General features: G+C 31.7%; 1 protein-coding gene across 1 annotated transcript in view; it reads right to left on the reverse strand.

Moving 5' to 3' along the window:
• LOC107447363 (transmembrane channel-like protein 2) overlaps positions 1-21623 on the reverse strand; it is a 76463-nt gene that overhangs the window by 15796 nt on the left and 39044 nt on the right. The window contains exons 11-21 of the mRNA XM_016062251.4: positions 20492-20630; positions 18614-18723; positions 17803-17872; positions 14319-14883; positions 8466-8869; positions 6833-6961; positions 5126-5193; positions 4794-5033; positions 3303-3428; positions 2816-2894; positions 40-79 (exon numbers count right to left, since the gene is read on the reverse strand). Of these exons, the coding sequence (XP_015917737.1) occupies positions 40-79; positions 2816-2894; positions 3303-3428; positions 4794-5033; positions 5126-5193; positions 6833-6961; positions 8466-8869; positions 14319-14883; positions 17803-17872; positions 18614-18723; positions 20492-20630 (1970 nt within the window). The remainder of the gene's footprint in view (positions 1-39; positions 80-2815; positions 2895-3302; positions 3429-4793; positions 5034-5125; positions 5194-6832; positions 6962-8465; positions 8870-14318; positions 14884-17802; positions 17873-18613; positions 18724-20491; positions 20631-21623) is intronic.

The following is a 21623-nucleotide window of genomic DNA, read 5'->3' on the forward strand; positions in this document are numbered from 1 at the left end:
CAACCAAATTAATATTATACGATATACTATTTTACTTACGTTTCTCATCTTTTGGAGGTTTCTCTCTTTCATTTTTTTCCTGTAATTTTAATAATTTCATTAACATAATGAATCAGTTAAACAAGTACAAAGTCAGCCAAAAAGGAGATATCACCTGGAATAACTTTTGTTCTAATGGTCCAACTTTCTCGCAATTGTTAATCGAATTTTAACAAGTTGCGTTATGAATTTTTGCAAGTTTTTGCTTAATAGCCAATCTTTAATGGTTCAAAGAATTGACCTCAACCATGCTAATTAATAAGTGTTAACTACAAACTAAGTTGCGTATTCAGACTCAAAAATTCAGTTTTTTGAACAAACATACACTGAAGAGCCAAAAAACTGGTATATCTGCCTAATATCGTGTAGGACCCCCGCAAGCACGCAGAAGTGCCGCAACACAACGTGACATGGATTCGATCAATGTGTGAAGTAGTGCTGGAGATAATTGACACCATGAATCCTGCAGGGCTGTCCATAAACCAGTGGGAGTAAGAGGGGGTGGGGATATCTTCTGAACATCACGTTGCAAGGCATCCCAAATATCCCAGCAATGTCGTAGGTTTGATGTTTTACCGGATTTCCGATACTAACGGTATACTCCTGAAATGGTCGTACGTGAAAATCGAAATTTCATTGCTATCTCGGAGATGCTATGTCCCATCTCCCGTGCGCCGACTATAACACCACGTTCAAACTCACTTAAATCTGTATAGCCTGGTATTGTAGCAGCAGTAACCGATCTAAGAACTGTGCTAGACACTTGTTGTCTTGTATACGCGTTGCCGATCGCAGCGCTGTACTTTGATTGGCTCCATATTTTGCATACTCATGCCTGTACCAGTTTTTTTGGCTCTTCAGTGTATGTGGCGTAACTACCACTATAAATATTGAATACCAATTCACTTGTATATAAGACATGTTAACTTAATTCTATCATGAGGTACCTTTTGATAGATGAAGGTTGACATAGTCGATTTATAATTCTTCTCATTGGTGACCTCCGGAAGTGATAAGAACTTGCTAATTTTGATGGATAATCCACATTAAACAGTTGATTTGCTTAAAAGTATACTGCTCAATGAAAAAAAAGTCCGATGAAGTAAATAAAGTCTCCCGGTCAATAATCAAAATTAAAGAAAATATAATAATGAGCGAAATACTTTAAAAAAATGAAGAAAAAAATATAATGAACGAAATGCTGTAAAGAAAAAAAATAATAATGAGAGAAATGCTATAAACAAAAAATGAAGAAAATATAATGAGCAAAATTAATATAAATAAATAAACAGCATGAATCAACTAGTGGTATTCGCTCATCGAATTCTATCATAGATAAAATTCTGAAAAAGGGAAGTAATGTGACGTAACTACCACTATAGATATTAAATACCAATTCACTAGTATATGAGACATGTTAACTTGATTCTATCTTGAGGTACCTTTTGATAGATGAAGGTTGACATAGTCTATAATTAAATCCCCACTCTTTCACGAAGTATTTGGATTTTCGACTTACAAAATATTAAAAAGGGTGTAAGTAATCTTAAATATATTGCCCCACTAGTTCAGTCAAGAGAATGATCCAAAGTCTCCTTAAGGGTAATTTTACTTTTTGCTTATTTCACTATATTTGGGAAAGTTTTTAGGTGAATCGAAAAATTTCAGCACTAGCAATGATAAATTTCTAGTATCTAAAAAAAAATTTCACGTAAAATCATTTTTTTTAATTATTTATTACTCATTATTATTCTTTCTTATATTATTTAATAACGACCAAAATAAATTTTGAATTGCACATGCACATTTTTATCATTCTGAACTATGTAATTTTAAATAGCAAAATGCAAAATTTGAACAAACTGGTTGAATGATTTCTGAGTAATAAAATGTAAATTCCATGAGTAATAAAAAATTGAAATTATTTTTTTTAAACTTTTATTTCTCAAGTACTATTTGAACGGTTCTCTTCAAATTTTGGTTTCATTATTTAAAATTAGATAAAATTGGTATAAAAACTTGCACATCTTACATATCAATTTTTTCTGCCATTAGTGAATGTAATGAAATAATATAAAAATAACATTAATAATATTTTTTTACTTAAAATTATATTTGGACAAACAATTTTTATAATTGAGCTAATTTTTTTTATTCGCATCATTTGCTGCAGAAATACTTTTAAACTTAAACTTTCAACCACGATCTCGCTTAAACTATTGGAACCATATTTCGGCTTTTATTTATTAGGGGGACAGGAAAGTAACGTCGTTTTGGCGCATTAAGTATTTCATAGTCTTAAAAGCCAATTCATTTTTTTCCGATCCGTTTCCATTCATTTTCCATCCGGCATTGAAAGGTTATTGCTAACGAGGGTGAATACATTATTGATTAAAAATAAATATCAAATAATCTTGATAACAAACAACAAATGCATTATCTTGATAACAAATATCAAATGCACCAAAGCGACATTACTTTCCCGTCCCCCTAATATTTTTTGAGAGTTAAGAATTCAAATACGTTGGAAAATAACTATATTTTTTCCAAAGGAAGAAAGTTTTTGTGTCTAATTTTATAAAATATCGTCTGCACAAATTAATTAAAATAAGCCTAATTAAGTTAAACTTTCGAATCGCTAAGTCTGAGTCTTAGTTCGTGATAATCTTATCATTAGAAAAACATTTAGTCAGGGTGTTCGCTTTTTTTCCCCTTTTTGCGAACTGTACATCTTAATTTATTATTTCATTGTTCTTGTATGGTTGATTATACTCACCCTTCTTAGCTGCATTTTCAAATCATTATTCGCTTCTCGCAAGGAACCCGTTAAAGACACTAAATAATAAATTATCAATCTAAAAAAGAAATAAATTGAATACATTGAGAGATTTATTAATTAAATACATTGAGAGGTACTGAAATTGAAAGAGAATACACCTTTCTCAAATTATATAAAATAACAGCTTTAAAATTTTTGCTTGACGAAACTAATAAAGATGTTGAGAAAAAATTTCCTATTAGTTTCTGAATTAGTGATTGAGATATCCAATAAAAATTGGTATTGAGAATAACAAGTTAAAAGTCTTAACAAAGTTCAGTGTAAATTATTGTGTGCAGTTCCTTACATTCTGAGCTGTTTTATATTGCTTCACAATTTATCTCGGTAGATAGTCTGCTTTAAATGTACGCAAAAAAAATTATAGAACTAAAGTTGGAAAATGTGCATTCCCGCTGAAAAAATATTAAAGTGACTTTGTACTTACATTAATAAAAGGAGAAGAGGTATTACCACTCCAGGAGAAGTTGCATATTGAATAACTTCTACCATGAATTTTGGCAATGCACCCAACACAAATGACGTCAGCACATTATATATACGTCTATGAGTGCTGTGTGAAACAAGGATAAATTAGATTGCATGTGTAAATTAACTTAATTTATTCGATTAAGTCAAGAATCATTTATACATTCAATTAAGTCAAGAATCATTTATACATTCAATTAAGTTAAGGAACATTAATTTATTTATAGAAATTGAAAACTTTAAATAATAAAACAAGATGACTGTCTTCCATTAAAAATGACTGCCCTCTTCGCATTATATGTGAAAAATCTTCGAATTATAGACTCGTCAAAAAAATCTTTTGTTTGTATTACTCTACATTAGTTATATTAGTTAGAAAGTCATAAAAAACATAGGTTAGAAAGGAAATAAACTCTAAAATATTAACTACGACTTTTGAAAATTAATTGATTGCGTGAACTCTATGTCTAAGAGTAAAAATAATATCAAAAATTGTGACCCAGTGGCCAGGTTGATTGCTTTTTGATATTTACGTAACTGTGTTTAGTTTTAGAAGATGATTACCAAGTGTCCGAAAATGACCGACGATTTAAAAAATTAATTGAAGTAAAGCTGAAAGAAATGAGCGCTCTGCTTGGCTCTGTTGAGGTAATTAGTTTACTTTTTCACTGAGTTTCAAAATTAGCTGTAAAGATTATCAATAGTGAGCGCTGATAACTGTAAAAACAATAAAACTGTTTTAAATAAAATACCATTTGTAAGAGAGGCGAGCTATCTGTGCAATCTGAGGACAAAAATAACAAACATTTCTGCAAATAATTTAGCTGAAGTAGCCTGATATGCAGCAAAAGCACCTTTGTATAGTTTATTCAATCATTAGCTTTATCTATCATTATACCTTGCAACTAGTTTTAAAATTTGGTGAATATAAATTACCTCATTTTCGAAGTAAAACACAAATCTTTTTTAGGAAGTACTTTCTTTTGTTTTCCTTTAATTAATTTTTCTAGTCATCGGTCGTTTTTCGAACACCTACTATCCTATTTATAGTCTCCTCCTGTCCAGTCTTAATACGAAACACAAATCCATACATTTAAAAAAACTTGTATTGTCTTGCAACCACGAGATGGTACATTCAGTAAGGTAGCTTTCAGTTAGATCGAGAGTTCATCTTGTAATTGCCAAACAATATTTGTATTGTCTTGCAACCACGAGATGGTGCATTCCGTAAGGTAGCTTTCAGTAAGATCGAGAGTTCATCTTGTGATTGACAAACAATACTTGTATTGTCTTGCAACCACGAGATGGTACATTCAGTAAGGTAGCTTTCACTTAGATCAAGAGTTCATCTTGTGATTGCCAAACAATACTTTATGAAGCACTTCATTTGTAAACTGTTGCTTGAATGTTAAAATATTGTTTATCTCAAATCAGAAAGTTCTTAAATTACCTGAATGGTCCACAGTGCCATGAGGGCTGAAGCCAAACGCAAGCAAATCCGACCGGCAAAGTGCAGAGGAAAAGCATAATGAGAAGTAGGGCGTAGTAGAAGTTGTTCGACCTGGAAGCTCGGAATACAGTCTCATGAGGAATGTTTGCTGTCAACACAGCCCAGCTTCGAACGTACACTAGAACACATAACTTCACGGTATTGATCGCTGGCAAACCAGGAGAGAAGAACATGCCCATCCTATGGAATATTCAAAACATTTTAAAAAATGATTACAAAATAAAAATTATAAATTATACTATGGCATTTTTAACACTTTAAAATGCACTTACCAAACTAACCCCTGGTTGTTCACTAAATGAAGGATATTTTCAGCTATTTTAAAGTCTCCGTAACCTGGCTGAAAAGTAAATAGGAATTATATTTTTACACATTTGTAAATCTATCAACATTTAGAAATAAAAAATAATTAATATGACGAATAATAAAAATGTTATCTATTAAATTGGATAAACGGTGTCCAATATAATCGATAAAGTGAGTACAATATTATAATTTGAAAAATAATATTTTCACATTTTTTTACTGTTTGTATGCAAGCGTCTATGTAAAAATATAATTGGTTTTACACTCTTTAGTCGGGTATTAATTATAATGCAAAATTACAAGAAATTTACAAAATTTGATTCAAGCAAAATTTTGCACAGTTTCGTGGCATTTAAATATTTTATTATTTAAATCCAATTGCCTTTGTTTCGCGACTAAAATGAGAAAAAATAATTGTAACAATATCCTACAATATGCAAAAAATGCTAAAAATTAACATTTTTCATTTTTGTATTACTTAAAAATAGCTAAAAAAAAGTCAATTACACTTCATTTATGGATTTCTTTAAATTGACTCTTTGATTGATTCCTAAATTAGATTGATTCTTTGATTAAATTGATTCTTTGCGTTTATGACATTAACTTTTTCTACGCTGAATATTTCTAAGTAAAGTTTGCATTTTCTTCCGTTATTTAAAGCTGCAGTTTCAGGAGATTAAATAAACAATATTCTAAGTAAGAAGGAAAAAGAAAATCCTTTTTAAAAATTTACTTAATTTCATTTTTATAAAAATAAAAAAATTTAAGTGCGTAATGCAGATATTGTGCTCAAAATAAAATATATTATTCCAAAGTAAAAATTAGAAGAAAAAGCATTTTACAGTGCATTTTTCTTTGTAGTTCTTATTTGTTTTTATTTAATATATTAATAACTACAAATTTCATGAAAAACACTGTTCGATTATTAAAATAAATAGAAAATATCCAGATAGAGACTAAACTACATTATATAATTTCTTGAACCATAGCTTAATTTTATATCAATTCTAATATACACCGAAGAGCCATTACATTATAACCACCCTGCTAATAACATGTAGGACCACCTTTAGCCCTCAAAACTGCTAGCACCCGCCGTGGCGTTGATTCCACAAGGTATTGATAGGTAGTCTGAGGTATCTGGTACCAAGTGCTCACCAACTGGTCCTGCAATTCCCACATATTGTGAGGGGGTGGCGTGGCAGCACGAATTTAGCTTTCCAAGTAGGACCACAAATGCTCTATTGGATTAAGGTCAGGTGATTTTGGGGGCCAAGACATGACTTGAAAGTCACTGGAATGTTCCTGGAACCAATCCATGACGATTCGACCCTTATGACATGGTGCATTATCCTGTTGGTAAGCATCATCCCCCACAGGAAAAACTGTTGCCATGAATGGGTGAACCTGGTCTGCAACTATGTTCAAGTAGCTTACAGACGTCAGGGATTGTTCTATGAGGATTAGGGGTCCTATTGTGCCCCGTGAAAACATTGTTCCTGGGCGGAAACCATGAAAACCTGGGCGAGCCCATTGTTATAGATGGAGGGTGTTCATAATGTAATGGCTCTTCGGTGTATACATTTTACAATATATAATCTCTGAGATCCATCTGAATCGTTTTAACTTCATACGTTTAATTTATTACGTAATAAGTTTTTTTTTTTACTTACAAATCCTTTTTCCAGGTCCCAACACCAGCAATTGTTAGCGTATCGGACAAAGACAGCTCTTAGAAAATCAGTTATAATAGTTGATCCAACGGTCATAAATAAATCCATGACAGTTAATTTCACCAGCTCCTATAAGATCGAAAGCATACTGATTAATTTTATGACATAAAAATAATATAAATAATAACGCTTTTCTCCGATGCATGTCTACATTGTTTCTTAACGCATATACCAATGACATTTTATGAAACGCTGCTACAAATTTAGAGAGAGATTAATTTTTAATAAAATACAGGATTATAAACCAATCTTGATACCAATGCTACCTAGTTAAAAAAATTTAAGACATTGTAACTTTATTAGCTTTTAAACTCTTATATGCATTTCACGTATTTAAAATTTTCTATGAAGACTAAGAAATAAACTTTTTCTGAGGTAAGGTCTGCAAATTAGCAGAATGGTAAAATAGTAAGTTACCCAAATGAGAAGTGGAAAACCTGAGAGCGTCAGAAGTACAGTAGTGGTGATCGCGCCACCCTTCACAGTTATACATTAAAGGAAAGAGCAATACACCGTGGTTTACGTATAACTGATTAACCAGTTTGAATGTGAGCACATTAAGTGAATGTAAAACCGGAATGAAATGGATGCATCAAGAGCAAAGCAACGCGCAATACAAACATTTATTGTCAAATGTTTAGTGATGTTTATATCTAGAACAAGCACTATCTAGAAAAAGAAATATGCAAGCAATTTTTTGTGACTAGCACATCAACATTATAAAATATTCCTACAATTAGGGCAAGACTTTTCTCTCAAAATAGTGTTTGTTGGTGGTAAGGAGGCTGAGCATTCTCTAAGACGGGAACAAATCGTCTAAACGTTTTTGAAAAAAATACTTCAATTACGTATTGACATAAGAACTCTGCAAGCAAACATCTTGGTCTTTAATAAACTTATTACTGCTGTACATGAAATGATCAGAAGAAATCGAAGGTTACAATTTGAAACATTTTTTTCTGCACTGTCAGATATGAGAAAAGAAATAGTGCAATTATTTTCTTACACTAAAAATCGTGATAATTCACTTTGATTTGTTAAACTCTATTTACACGAGGACTGAAAAACGTTATCTGTAAGCAATCTTTTGGAGTCATAAGCCTGGAAAAAGGCTTGTAAAATTTACACCGTTTGTTCTTGATTATTAAGAGCCCCACCTAGTAAGAATTAGCAAGAAATTACCACCTGACGTAAAAAACCGATCATCCTACACCTGAATTTTAGCCTGATGTGAAGCTGTCTTCACCAAAGCAGGCTAAGATAATCGAAAGTGGAAAATCAGGTTTTCGTTCGTCTTATAACGTTACGAGCCTGATATCAGGCCTCTTCTAAATCGAGTGTTTGAGATGCATCATTCTTAGCCCAATTTTATATCCTCTTTAAATGCTCTTATGTGAAGTGTGAAATAGTTAATCAGAAATCTGCGATGTTACTCTCCCAACAGTTTTTTAAACACATGAATGCTAGTGTTGGTATTTATGGTTCTCTATGGTGGCCAGGTGTATTTCTGATTCTATCACTTTTCATTTGACCACACCTTTTTTCAATTAATTACTTTATTTATTTATTTTACCTGTCCAAAAGCAGTTTCCCAGCATCTCTTACGAAGCTCTTGCTTCAGAGACTCGGGGATGTTCAGCAATTCTTCTTGCGTTGGCATCCTCTGCTGCCTGTCTTCTGACAGGCAGCTCTTTGGACAGGGAAGATCATCGTCTGGATACCTCTTCCAACATGGAAAGGGATAAGTGGCATTTTCAGATGATTCAGTATCATTACCTAAATCTAATCCATCAAACTTATCTACGGTCGTACTTTCGAATCCTTCAGTTGTAGAAAACATTGCGTCTTCTGTAACCGGGGGAGCCGTGGTGCACACTGGGACAACTACAGTACAGTTTAGCTCTGGAGGCCAAGGCGACTCAGTTGTAGTCGTTGGTGATTGGTTTTGTAATGTTGTACTCTCAAAAATAGTTGTTTCTAAAAAATCAATTATTATAAATTCAAAATTAATTACTATAAATTCAAATGAAACTGTTCAAAAGAATGCTAAGTTTTTTGTCCACTACATTTCTTCTGTTGAAATTTTGTGTCAGAAATTACGAACAAACAGGTAATTTTTTTTTCTAAATAATTTTAGTGAATATCAAGATCAAGAAGATAATGTAAATGAATGAATCTTGAAATATTCTCGCCGAACATGTTGCCACCAATTATGTAATAGGATTCTAATTGACATTGAAGATTTTAAATGGGCTGAGAGCTATACATTTCTAACCAGATTAATGAGAAGACGTTTTCTTATGGTGAACGTCAGTTCATTTCTCAAATCATCCACGTGAGTTGTGCATTGAGTATCATGCGCTTCTATACTCTCAGAAAAATCCACAACCAAAATCATAATATAGTGGAATATTAACTGCAATATTAAGTGCAATAAATTGGTTTAGAATGTTTTAATTTTCACGATAAACTGGTTTAACTTGACATAGTAATAAAGTTGTTACAAATTTACACGATATTGAGGTACATCAAGCTAAAATTTCCAGATTGATTAGAAACTCGATAACAACTTTCAGACCGGTCTCACATAAATGGCAGGCAAGAAAACCGAAGTTCATTAAACAGAATGATGACAGAGCAACGATTTGGTCTTAAATAAAGGATTTTAAGCATCCACTCAAATTTCTCTCATCTATAGCGTTATGGTTTTTCTAGACAGGCCATAAACCTTTTTTATTAATATGAAAAATGCTATGCCAGAAAAAAATCATTTTTGTAGGTAATTTTTGAGGGCGATTACTCAATGTTTAACGCACTGAGCTGTCCTTGTGAAGTACAGGAGTTTAATCCCTTGAGGAGGCTTAATGTAAACTCAGCTTCAAATCAATGTGTACCAACTTAGCAAGGAAGCGCAGAGCTGACATTATTGCCACCATCATACCATTGTTAATGAAATTATGGAGTCTTAACTTCTACGACCTAGTCAACAACGGGCTGTTACGGGAACACTCTGATTTTGTAAGTAACTTTCGTCAGAATTCTTTTTTTTTCTTTATTTTTACATGACATTACGATCTCGTAAAAATTATCTTCATACATGCTATTTCGAAATAAATATTTTATTCATTCTATATCGTTTCAGCTTTTTAACAACTGATAAATATCTTATTAGTAAGAGAATATTTGCACTGTGTGGTTATCTATGATCATTGTTATCTAGTTTTTACGTTGAGGTATTAAATGAAACAGAAAACACGTTTCTTAAAGCTGAGCCACTTTACCATAAAGGGAGTCCCAAAACTCAAACAAGATTTGAACTAAATAGAAAACAAAGATTTTTACAATTATATCTAATTTTTTTTACTGGAACATAAAGTACATAGAATAGAGTTAAGTATATAATAACACATCAAGCTAATGATATCCTCAGCCTTGCATGCGCACTTTTTAATTAAAATGACCATTTTGAATAAATATGGCTATATTTCATTGGTGCAACATTGAATCTTTTCCTTCAATGCATGGATAGGTATATTTTTGAAAAGTGACTTCAAATGACTCCATAGAAGGAAACCCAGTGGTGTTAAATCACATGACCTAGGGGGGCCAATTCTGATCACCGAAAAATGAAAGTACATGGCCAGGAATGTCTCATTGGATTGTTTCACGAACTTTCAACAATGAAAAGGCGCTGCTTTTAATTGTAGTCTTGTATTTTTAATAGCCCTAAACTGTCAGTAGTTTAACTATTTTCTTCTTTTTTTTGGTTGGAAACAATAAATAAATTATCTTTTATTGGACTCAAATCTTAGGCAAATTTTGAGACACCCTTTATAAACAAGTATGAGTACGCTCATTGCATAAAAATTCCCTTCAAAATGTTGTTACTTATGCCACTTCCCAATATCAGCAAGCCTGTTTGAAATCAAGCGAATTTTTAAGGCAAATGATGCGCTTCTCGTTTAAGTGGCGCCATCTGTGGCCAAGTATACAACTTCAGCCACACACTTACACAGCCTGTTTTACAGGAAAAACACAATCATACTCTATTCATTTATCCCCAGATCGTAATTTGGACCTGAACCACAGAAAGATCAATCACCAATTCAGTATCTACCAGTTAAAATGATTCAACTGAAATAAAATGAAGAAATATATAAAACATGTCTCTTAGACAATTATATAATTCCAGACATTGTTACATTCTATCTGAAATAAAAGATCTTTTTTTAAATTTTACTAAATATTCTGTACTAATTTCTCTACTGATATATACACTCATTAACACAAAAAAATGAGCTAGGATAGTCAGCTAGGCGAGTAGCTCGTCAATTAGACCGCTCTGATTGTGTTGTGAGAAGGTGTTGGACCAGTGGACCCGAGAGATGTCATGTACACGCAGACCAGCCGTCGAAAAGACCGCCACATCGTAAGAAATGCACGCGTACAGCAAAGTGCTTCATCGGCCGCCATCCAGGCACAGGTAGCACCTTTACTAGGGGCCCCTGTGTCTTCTCGAACCATACGAAGGCGCCTGGCTGAAGGACAGTTGGTATCGCGGCGAACATTACGTGTGCTGCCCATGATGCCCACCCATCGACGCCTCCGTTTGGAGTTTTGCCGTGCACGAGGAAACTGGACTGCAGCGGAATGGAACCAGGTCGTCTTTAGCAATAACCATTCAATCTCAGCAGTGATGACAATCGTGTTCGTGTGTGGAGACCCCGTGGTGAACGCCTCAATCCTGCCCTTGCTGTACAGCGACACATTGCCCCCACAGCTGGTGTGATGGTATGGGGTGCCATTGCCTACAATACACGGTCACCGCTAGTATTGTTCCGTGGTACCATGACAGCCCAGCGGTATGTCCATGAAATCCTGCAATCACATGGGTTGCCACTCATGCAACGGCTCCCAGGAGCCATTTTTCAACAAGACAATGCTCGGCCACATACGGCAAGGGTGTCACAAGACTGTCTCCGTACTGTTACTGCCCTTCTTTGGCCTGCCCGATCCCCAGATTTGTCTCCAATCGAGCATATCTGGGATCATTTGAGACGGCGAGTTGAGCATCCCACGAGTTTGAACGACTTAGAGGCAAGGTTGCAGCAAATATGGAACGAAATGTCTCAAGACATCATACAGAACTTGTATGCCTCAAGGCCCGATCGTATCGCATCGTGCATTCGCGCTAGAGGTGGTCCAACGGGGTATTAACTCCTCCGTTCTTTTGCATTTTTCTCTGAAATAAATTATCCTTTTTCTTTGATTTTCTAATCATTTACTTAATCAAACATCATTTACATTATCAAAGTAGTCATTACGTATGTAAAATTTCGTTTCATTTTGATGGCTCCTTCTTGGTGCGCTAATTTTTTTGTCCATGAATGGATTAACTCAATAAAAACAATTGAATTATTAGAGTTTAATGCATAATAATTTAAACAGGTGACTACAGTAGCTTTAAAATAAATAAACTTTTTATATTGTAAGAAAATCCTTGCACTATTGTTCAGGACATCGAAGTAAATATTGACAAATTTGTATCGTAAAATCATATCATTATATCTAAAAAAATTTATTTCTCAATATTTTACTATTTAAAACATTTAAAGATAGAAACAATATTTTTATCCATTAACTATGGAATTTATTTTTAGATTTTCAAACCATTAAAACTTTAAAAAAGTGTATACATATTATTATACGATTCCACCAAAATTCAGCTTTTGCTAAACTTATTTAAGGAAAATCCTTTATTTACTCGTTATATCTTAATTGACATAAAAATAGAACTAACTAATATAAAATATGGCTGAATCGAATTACAATACCTAAACACTAAAACTAAAAAGTTATAAATATTTTATTATACTTATGCTTTTAGCTATAACGCAATGCATGATGTAATGCAACATCACATAATATAGATTTACTAACTGCCTTCGGCGATCAGCTTGGTCACTTTTTAAAATTACCTTACTCAACATATAAACTTTAATGGTAACCAAACCGAATGCACAGCATAACTGTATTTAAATATTCTACTTCTTCAACCTTCTTTAACAACAAACATCTTAATAAATTTTAATCAATATATTATCCTAATTTTTTTACCGTCTAGCTGTTACTCGCGGCTTCATTCATTCGGAAATACTTTGATATCAATTTTAACTCTTTTCAAGATCCACGATATTGTCAAAGTTCTCCATGTATTCAATTTTAATAATAATTTAAACTGTGCCCGGCAGCCATTGAATAACCCAAATCACCGTAAATATAAGTTTGGGACATTTCAGCATAGAAGGCAGCAGAAGTATTAAAATTATTTTCATCTCAGTTGTTTGTTAAGATAGAAAACTATTCCCAATGCTGTACTACTTCCTCACGCACGTCTCTGGCCATAACTTGAGTATCGTATAATATTTACACATGTTATAGCTCGAAAAGAGTAATCTCCGTCTCCGATAATTAATATGACCGTATGCTGCACCATAGCACCGTTTATGTTTACAGCCATTTTGGAAATGAAAAATAAATCTATATAGTTACTTCGTAACTAGGTTTTTTATTCTATAACAAAATTATTCTATATAACAAATATAGCAAAATTATTCTAAATAAATGCTTAAAGTATCACTAACTATTCAAAACTAAAGTTATTACTTAAGACAACCAAACAAAAAGAATAGTAACAATAGTGTTGCCAATAGATAACGAAATACCCGAGTTCATGGTACCACATAAGATATATATATATATAGATATGTAATATAGAATGCCTCATACGAGTCTTTCTATATTAAATGATAAGCTTAAAAGAGATGTTTCTTATCAATTGTAAGATGTAGAAATCGGTCTCTCACGAAGAGGCATAAAAAGTCAAGATGCCAGGCAAAAGATTATTTTCTGAAGTTAATGGGCAATAATTCGTAGATAAAGTACGCATTAAGATAGCCCCAAAAATTCCCAGCGTCAGAGTGGCGCCATCCTCTTAGCGAATCGAAATCTCTAAATTTCTTCATTTGAATGACGTTTCATTAAGATAAGAATATCCTTGCAACCACCTCCCTTTTCAGAACCCCCCTTTAAATATCAAGAGCGCCAAATATTCGTGGTTGTTTTATTTTCATGGCTAGATAATCTGTGCCAAATCCCAACATCCCTGCTATGGAAACCCAACCAAGGTAATCGATGCAAAACTCCAGCGAACAATGTTTTCAATACTTCATATAACTTAATAAAATGCGTAAAGTAATGTCGTTTCGGTGCATTTTATATTTTTTATTAAGTTTTATTTTTAATCAATAGTGTATTCACCCACATTAGCAACAACCTTTCAATGCCGGATCTAAAATGAATTGAAATGGTTCGAAAAAAATGAATTTTAAAACCAAAAATAAAAAAAAAATGTTTACGTACTTACCATTGTGTAAAAAAATAGTTGAAACATTTGGCATATAAGTACTGAAACTATCATTTAGTCCGTATAACAACGTCCAATTATCCGGTGGTTCACTAAAGTAGTCCAAAGGTATATCCCACGTCATTTTATCCTCATCAAGATCAATAGCGGAAGATGCATTGAAAAAAACAGGTGGTAAAGAAATATGTGGCACTGATGGTTTCTCAGCACTAACAGTCCAGTTAACCATGCCATAGGCAGTCAAATTGGCAATATTATCAACGAAGGTGTCATAACTAGAGTAATCCTCGGTCGTGGAATTTTCGAGAAAATAATCTCCGTCTATGGGAGACACTGGCGAAGCCGTGCTTGTGTAATCAGTCAAGTTGATGCTCGCGTAAAGAGCTGCCAAAGTGCAGTTGTGGATGACAATGTAGGTGCAGTTGTAGGGTGAAAAAAGTGTTGTCGTTTCAGCGAGATTTTCTTCTATGCTAAAAAGGCTTCGAGTATGTCGATGGGTCACTGACACATTCTGGAAGTCTATTGAATCTGTTATGTTCCTTGCAAAAGCATTAAGCTCAGCATTCTAAAACATAAATATTGTCCCATTAAAAACAATTTTTAAATAAAATTGGAATAATTGAAAAAATTTGAGGTGTAGGAAAAAAATAAAAAATCTCTATCTCTGCCACAAATATAAAAAAATGGCAATTAAGAATTTGTCAATTGCTACCGATGGCCTTTTGATCGCTGCTTGAACCCCTGTTCTCATGCTTTCAATTTCTAGTATTATTAATTACACGAAAAAACTATAATAATCCCCGGAGCATTCAGACTTGTTTATATTTCAGTGAAACTGAATTTGATTATCGATGATTTTATTCGAATTCAAGTTAATTTCATTTTACTTTTTTTTTAATTTATGGCAAATAATATTTGAAAGTATTCTTATTAATGTAATATCTCACTATGATTAAAATTCTTTCAGTTTATGTTTTATGTTCATAAAGCTAAATTTTCTGTTGCATTATTGGCTAAAAACTTTTATTTTATTAGTTAAAAAGACTATATACAATGTTTAAACTTCACATGAACCTATTTCAAAAATTGGTCAGAAAATTTTTTCTTCATTTAAAAAAAGCTTCTTGTAGAGTTAACCATATACAGAGAAATGCTTTAATAATATCACTAGTTTCTTAATAATTCAGAATTTTAAATTTTTGAAATAGTGGCCACTGCTTAAAATGTTGAAAATAGCTCTACTGGCCATTAGCCAGTAACAAAATTATTAATTTTGCCTTATAGTTTTGGACAATATAGTAATAAGTCTCACTTTTTTGTGACATTTATATAAAGCTATCCTTAGCATTATTTCCGTGTAGATTCCTTACAATTTCCACTAAATTGTAGAAAAGTACACAGAAGCATATCATTATCCACGAGTAAACTAAAGTGCTTTCATTTTTCAGAAGCGCTCTATTAAACAATTTAAAAATAAGGTGCATTATTATATTTCTTCAAGCCTTTCGAATGCCGAGAGCTAATATATTTAAACATAAACTTCTCCAATAATTTTAAATTTTTTATGCATTTGAAAAATAACATATATACTAACTCATACTAGCAAAACAAAATACAGGTTAAATTTTAAATAAATAAGTAAATAATTGCTTTTAACTAACTTCTAGCATATCAGAAATGCAAAATAATTGCTTTTAGTTTTGTGGGTTTTTCTCCATTTTTCAAAATTTTAAATACTTGGTTTCTGTCACTTCAAATTTTTACATTGATTGTTCACACATTAAGCCAAATATACCGGGGGAAATATCACTGATTCTGTAATCAAGAATTCATATAAATATGGTTTCCCAAAATAAAAATTTTAATTTTAGTGAAGATTAGATATAATCATAATATACGTGCAATCTTAGATCATTATTGCTTGTATTATATACATATATTTATTTTTAGCTTTAACTATGATTGCAGTTGTAAACGTAAATTGTGATTACTAATAGTCAAGATTAATATAGTAATCGTTTAATTATATAACTTGTTACAAGTAATCTATTCGAAGTAATAGAACAAAAATAGTTGACTGTTCGTAATTCATTATTTTTGCCTAGTTTTTATACACATTACAGGAATTAAGGATGTATTTCTTGTTTTTGTACCAGGCCACTTTTATTCCACATAAGATTTAAATTTTGAAACTTAGTGCTCCATCACTTTATCTTTCACATTAATTGTTCACACAATAAGCCAAATATATCAGGAGAGTCGTGGTGGCTCAGGGTTCGTCGGAACGCTCGCCTTCCAATGACGTGAACTAAGCTCGAATCCCAGTCGATACGAATTCCGTATCCGGCTTGCACCGACCACAGTTCTGACGTAATATATCCTCAGTGGTAGACAGATCATGGGTTAGAGTCCCCTTGCAGTCAGGATAACCGTGGCAGGTTCTCGTGGTCTCGCTCTTCATGTTACGCAAATGCGGGTTAGTTCCATCAAAAAGTCCTCCATGAAGGCAAATTTCTCTCAATACTCGATCCAGAAGTTACTATAGTTAGTTACTATAAAGTTAATATACTATAGAGTTACTGTCTTCTGGATTGGGTTCAAAATTACAAGGCTACGTAGTTGAACATTAGTAGTCGTAAACCCAACGCAAAAGTAGTACATTAGTAGTATTGGGTAGGCTGTTCAACAACGGTTAGTATCAGAAAAAATATCACTGATTCTGTAATCGAGAACTCATATAATAATGGTTACCCAGACGAAAAATCATAATTGTAATTAAGCTAAGATATAATTATAATAAGATATAATTATAATATACGTGCAATCTTAGATCATTATTGGGTGTATTACATACGTATATTTATTCTTAGCTGTAATTATGATTACAGTTGTAAACGTAAATTATGATTACTAATAATCAAGATTAAGATAGTAATTGTTTAATATTAGTACTTGTTACAAGTAGTCTTTAAAAGTAATAAAACAAAAATAGTTGACTGCTTGTAATTCATTATTTTTTGTCTAATTTTGATAAACACATTACAAGAATTAAAGTATGTATTTCTTGTTTTTGCTTTAGGATACATTTATTCCAAATAAGATTTAAATTTTGGAATTAAGTTCGCTTGAAATACGACGCTTTAATAGATTATAATAATTCAACTTTATTTGAGATTTTTCTTGTAAATAACCACTGAAATTTTGGTATTATTTTTTAATAAGTCACACACATAAATTATTGAAAATTGATATTATGTAATTGAACATTCAATAAATCACCAAAAACTTACAATATATAACAGGCATATATGAAGAATATTATTTAGATGAAGAATATTATTTTTTAATCTGAATTTCGTTCTTTTTAAACATACATTTTAAAACTTTAAAAGCAAAACATTATAGCTTAATAATGAGGTTCGTACGTTGAAATACAAGAAAATTTTGAAAATTTATATTTTTGTTATTCCAGTAAAACTCTTACCGTTTTGTAGACTTTATGAAAAAGTGCAAAGATGAGTGTATATAAATTGAGAAGGTATAAAACTAGAATTCTGAAAAAGAAAAAAATTATCATTGTTACATGAAGTAAACCTTTAACTATGGTCTTATGGCTTATTATACTATACAAATATTTTTCTTTAAACTTACAAATTCACTAAAACAGATAAAAATAGGTTCCATTACAAACTGAAACTGGCTTCTAAGTTGTATGAAATAAATAAAATTACATTTTAATGCTATATCTACTGATTAAATATTGTGTGCCAAACTTTTATTGAAAATTATGCAGTTATTTTATACTACACTATAAAAAAAAAGACTTTTTTTAGCCTCTAAAAGGTTTTAAAATGCATCTGAAACATTTTTATATTCCTTCTAACGCACTGAAAAATATTATCTAACTCCCTGAATTCATGCTCCAAAGTATCATGAAAAAATTACCAAAATTTATCACATTTACCAAATTTTACCGAGTATTATAAGATACTATTTTATCTTTAATTTTACCAAAATCATTACCAAAGCACTTCAGCAAAAATTACCGAACTTTTTGCTGTTCCCATAGAGCTAGAAACGCCTTAAATTTTGCTTTATTCTGGTAGTTATGATCATACGATTTTCTCAATGCAAAGCAAGAGACAAAGAAGACATTCCAAGTTTTAAAAATAACCAAAATTTTAATACATACTACATTTAAATTAGAATGATAAATACTATTAGAAATATTTTACTCTAAAAAAACTTTTACAGCATTCTGATTTGTAGAAGAAAGAGAATTAAAATTTCATTACCTAGCTAGCTGCCACCGTAGTTGAACTCGAGGGTGATATTTTTCCATTATTCCAATCATATCAAAAAGGTTAGGAAACAGGTTAGAGATCAAAGAAACTACTAAAGTCACCTAAAGATAAAATTAAAATAAAGACTTGTAGTTAATTTTTAAAGTCATATTGAATTAATTTAATGTCTTAGACTCCTTCTGAAGAAATATAAAAGAATATTTACTACATCCTTATCACTTACCATATGAATTTAGAAGTATTGAGGAAAAAATAATTTTCTTTCGCTTAGGGAATGTCTCAAACAATTATTTAATGAAAAATAGATCAATTAAATAAAAAAGATACAGTCAAAAAGAGTAATTTCAGCCTTTTCCGGGAACTTTAACCCAAACAAGCCGAAAGAAGAAAGGATTGTATGGGCTGCATCTAGACAAAAGAAAGTGTTTATTACTTATTAATAAATAAAATAAAATTCTGAAATTACTTGAAATCAATGTTATATCGTAAAAGAATGTGTTTTTGTTAATGTAGATGATAATAACCAAACGAAAAGAAATTAAAAAATTAAATAAAAGAAAATTAAATAAATAAATTATATAAATAAATTATATAAATAAATTAAATAAAAAAATTTGTAATTAAATTCTTTTGCTGTTGTGCCCTTCAGCAGGGATACAATCAAAGGATCAAAGAGGAATCCTGCAATCGTTTGCTATTCTTAATTGTACACAGTATGAAACACAGTAACAAGGTTTCAAATATTTATCGATGGTTTTCATTTTAATTAATTTTATATCATCAAAAATAGATACCCAATCAAACAATTATAACACTTATTAAACTAAACTCAGCGGCGCAACAGCCTATAGAGGGCCAAGGCCTACTGTGCCCATCTCAGTTTTCTTGTCCATGGGCTCTGGGTACAGGAGCAGATGTTCCGGTCAGGTGGTCAGCCGAACGCAGAACCCCCAGTGTTTAATTCCCAAGCATACTTGGTACTCATTTATCGACCCACTGAAGGGATGAAAGGCTGAGTCAACCTTGTCCGGCCCGAGGATCGGGCCAGGGACCTGTGGCACGACAGCACGAAGCGCTACCGCTCAGCCACCGGGCGTCATAACACTTACAATCAAAATAATAATACTTTAAAGAAAGCATTCTATAACTACTTCATGTCTAATTAATGTTATAAACTCAAAACATTTTAAAAAAGCACTTTTGGTAGCATAAATAAAACTTTAATAAATAAAATTTTTCTGAAATATAAATTGGACATATCTGGCATTGCAAGGTCTGACAAGGGAGGAAGATTCAATTAGTTTAAACATGGATTCTTTTCTGTAAAATTTTACAATAAAACTTGAACTCATTTCTGGTAAAATAATATACATATTTTCGAGAAAGGATGTAATTTTTTTGGAAAGGTTTCCAAACAAAAAAAAACTTCCTCTTTTTTTAAAAGAATTTATGAACTAATATTTACATTGCAGATAGCCAATTTAGATTATCTAAAATGCTTATCAATCCATCAGAAGGCGCACATATGTATGAAATACGCATGAATTTACTTTTGTCCGTATTTGTAATCATATTAATGCTCAGAAGTCATATCGTTTACAGATCCGCGACCTAATTTGGATCTGCTTTAGGATGTCACTTGAATACCGCTTTAAACAATGTCGCCTGATATTGTTTAAAGTTAATATATTTGGAGGATTCTGTCCATCTTTGCTCTGATTGTAACCTTAAAATTTCTATGAAACTATTTTCGAAACCTAAGAAAGAATCAAATTATAATGGTGAGTCGGGCTGACCGTGATCCCGAATGCACCTGCTGGGAGAATTGTTCCAAAAACATTACAGTACAAAAAAAAATTATTGTCATACTTCATTTTGTCTATACCAGCTGTCTTGGGCTTCTGGCTCTTGAGATCTGGTTACTACAAGTACTACAGCGTACGCACTGGAAGCCAACAATATCAGAACCATAAAATTTGCTGCAACTCTTGCAGCGATGAGTTTCCAACTATTAAGGAAAATGAAAGCCGAATGATAAATATCATTACAAAGGTATCATTCAGTACAATTCTAATAGAAGAAAGAAAACCTAGCTAACATTAATGTTTCTACAGCAAATAATTTAAGGGTTAAAAAGAAAAAAAATATAAATGGTACAAGATTAAGTTAGTTTAAATAAAGAAAAGGGAAAATTGTGCAAGCAGGTTTATAAAGATTTATAAACTTGCAGTTGGATTCGAAGATTTGCTCATACTGTTCCAATTTCAATTTAAAAATTGATAAAAGTTATATTTCTCCGTTTGCATTAAACGAAAATTATTTAAAGTATTTCGTATTCATCACCCGTAGTATATATTTTTATTAGCTCTGCCAGTAATGAAATCATAAATATGTATAAATTAGGGGTCACAAATTAATATTTTAGAGATATAAAAAAAAAAAACGATTAAGAACTCTAGGTAATCAGAGTTAAATAAGACAAGTGCATAAAACCTAGAGAAAACGTTGTTGATATCTGATGAATTATGAACGAAAAAGATGATAATCATCATTTGATAATTTTGAGTTCTCTTTCCTCAATAGCTATTTTCAAAATTTTATTATACACCTTAAATGTTTATAAGCATCCGTAATATGCATGACGTAAAATTAATTTGACGCGAATATTAAACGTGCAAGTAGTTTTTCGACCATTATTATGTAAACTATCAAAATATAATAAATAATTTTTTAACATTATTTTTTTAAATAAATTATGCTTGAATAAATGATTTTATAATACTGTGCAAATATTTTTTGATTTATTTAAAAAGTTTTTAAGATATTGCAAAACACGTAAAAAGTAAAATTAACATTAAGAGGTACTAAACTTTCGACCACTCTTCTGACTAAACTATTCAGATCTTATTTTCGAGATTAAACATATTTCATATTTTGAAGAAGAAAAGTTCAATCTCTGTTAAAATCTGTTTTTTCAGTGAAATTACGTTCTTGACTCTGA

The sequence above is a fragment of the Parasteatoda tepidariorum genome, chromosome 10, assembly GCF_982258835.1.
Source record: "Parasteatoda tepidariorum strain Cologne lab strain chromosome 10, Ptep-v5.0, whole genome shotgun sequence".
Taxonomy (NCBI): domain Eukaryota; kingdom Metazoa; phylum Arthropoda; class Arachnida; order Araneae; family Theridiidae; genus Parasteatoda; species Parasteatoda tepidariorum.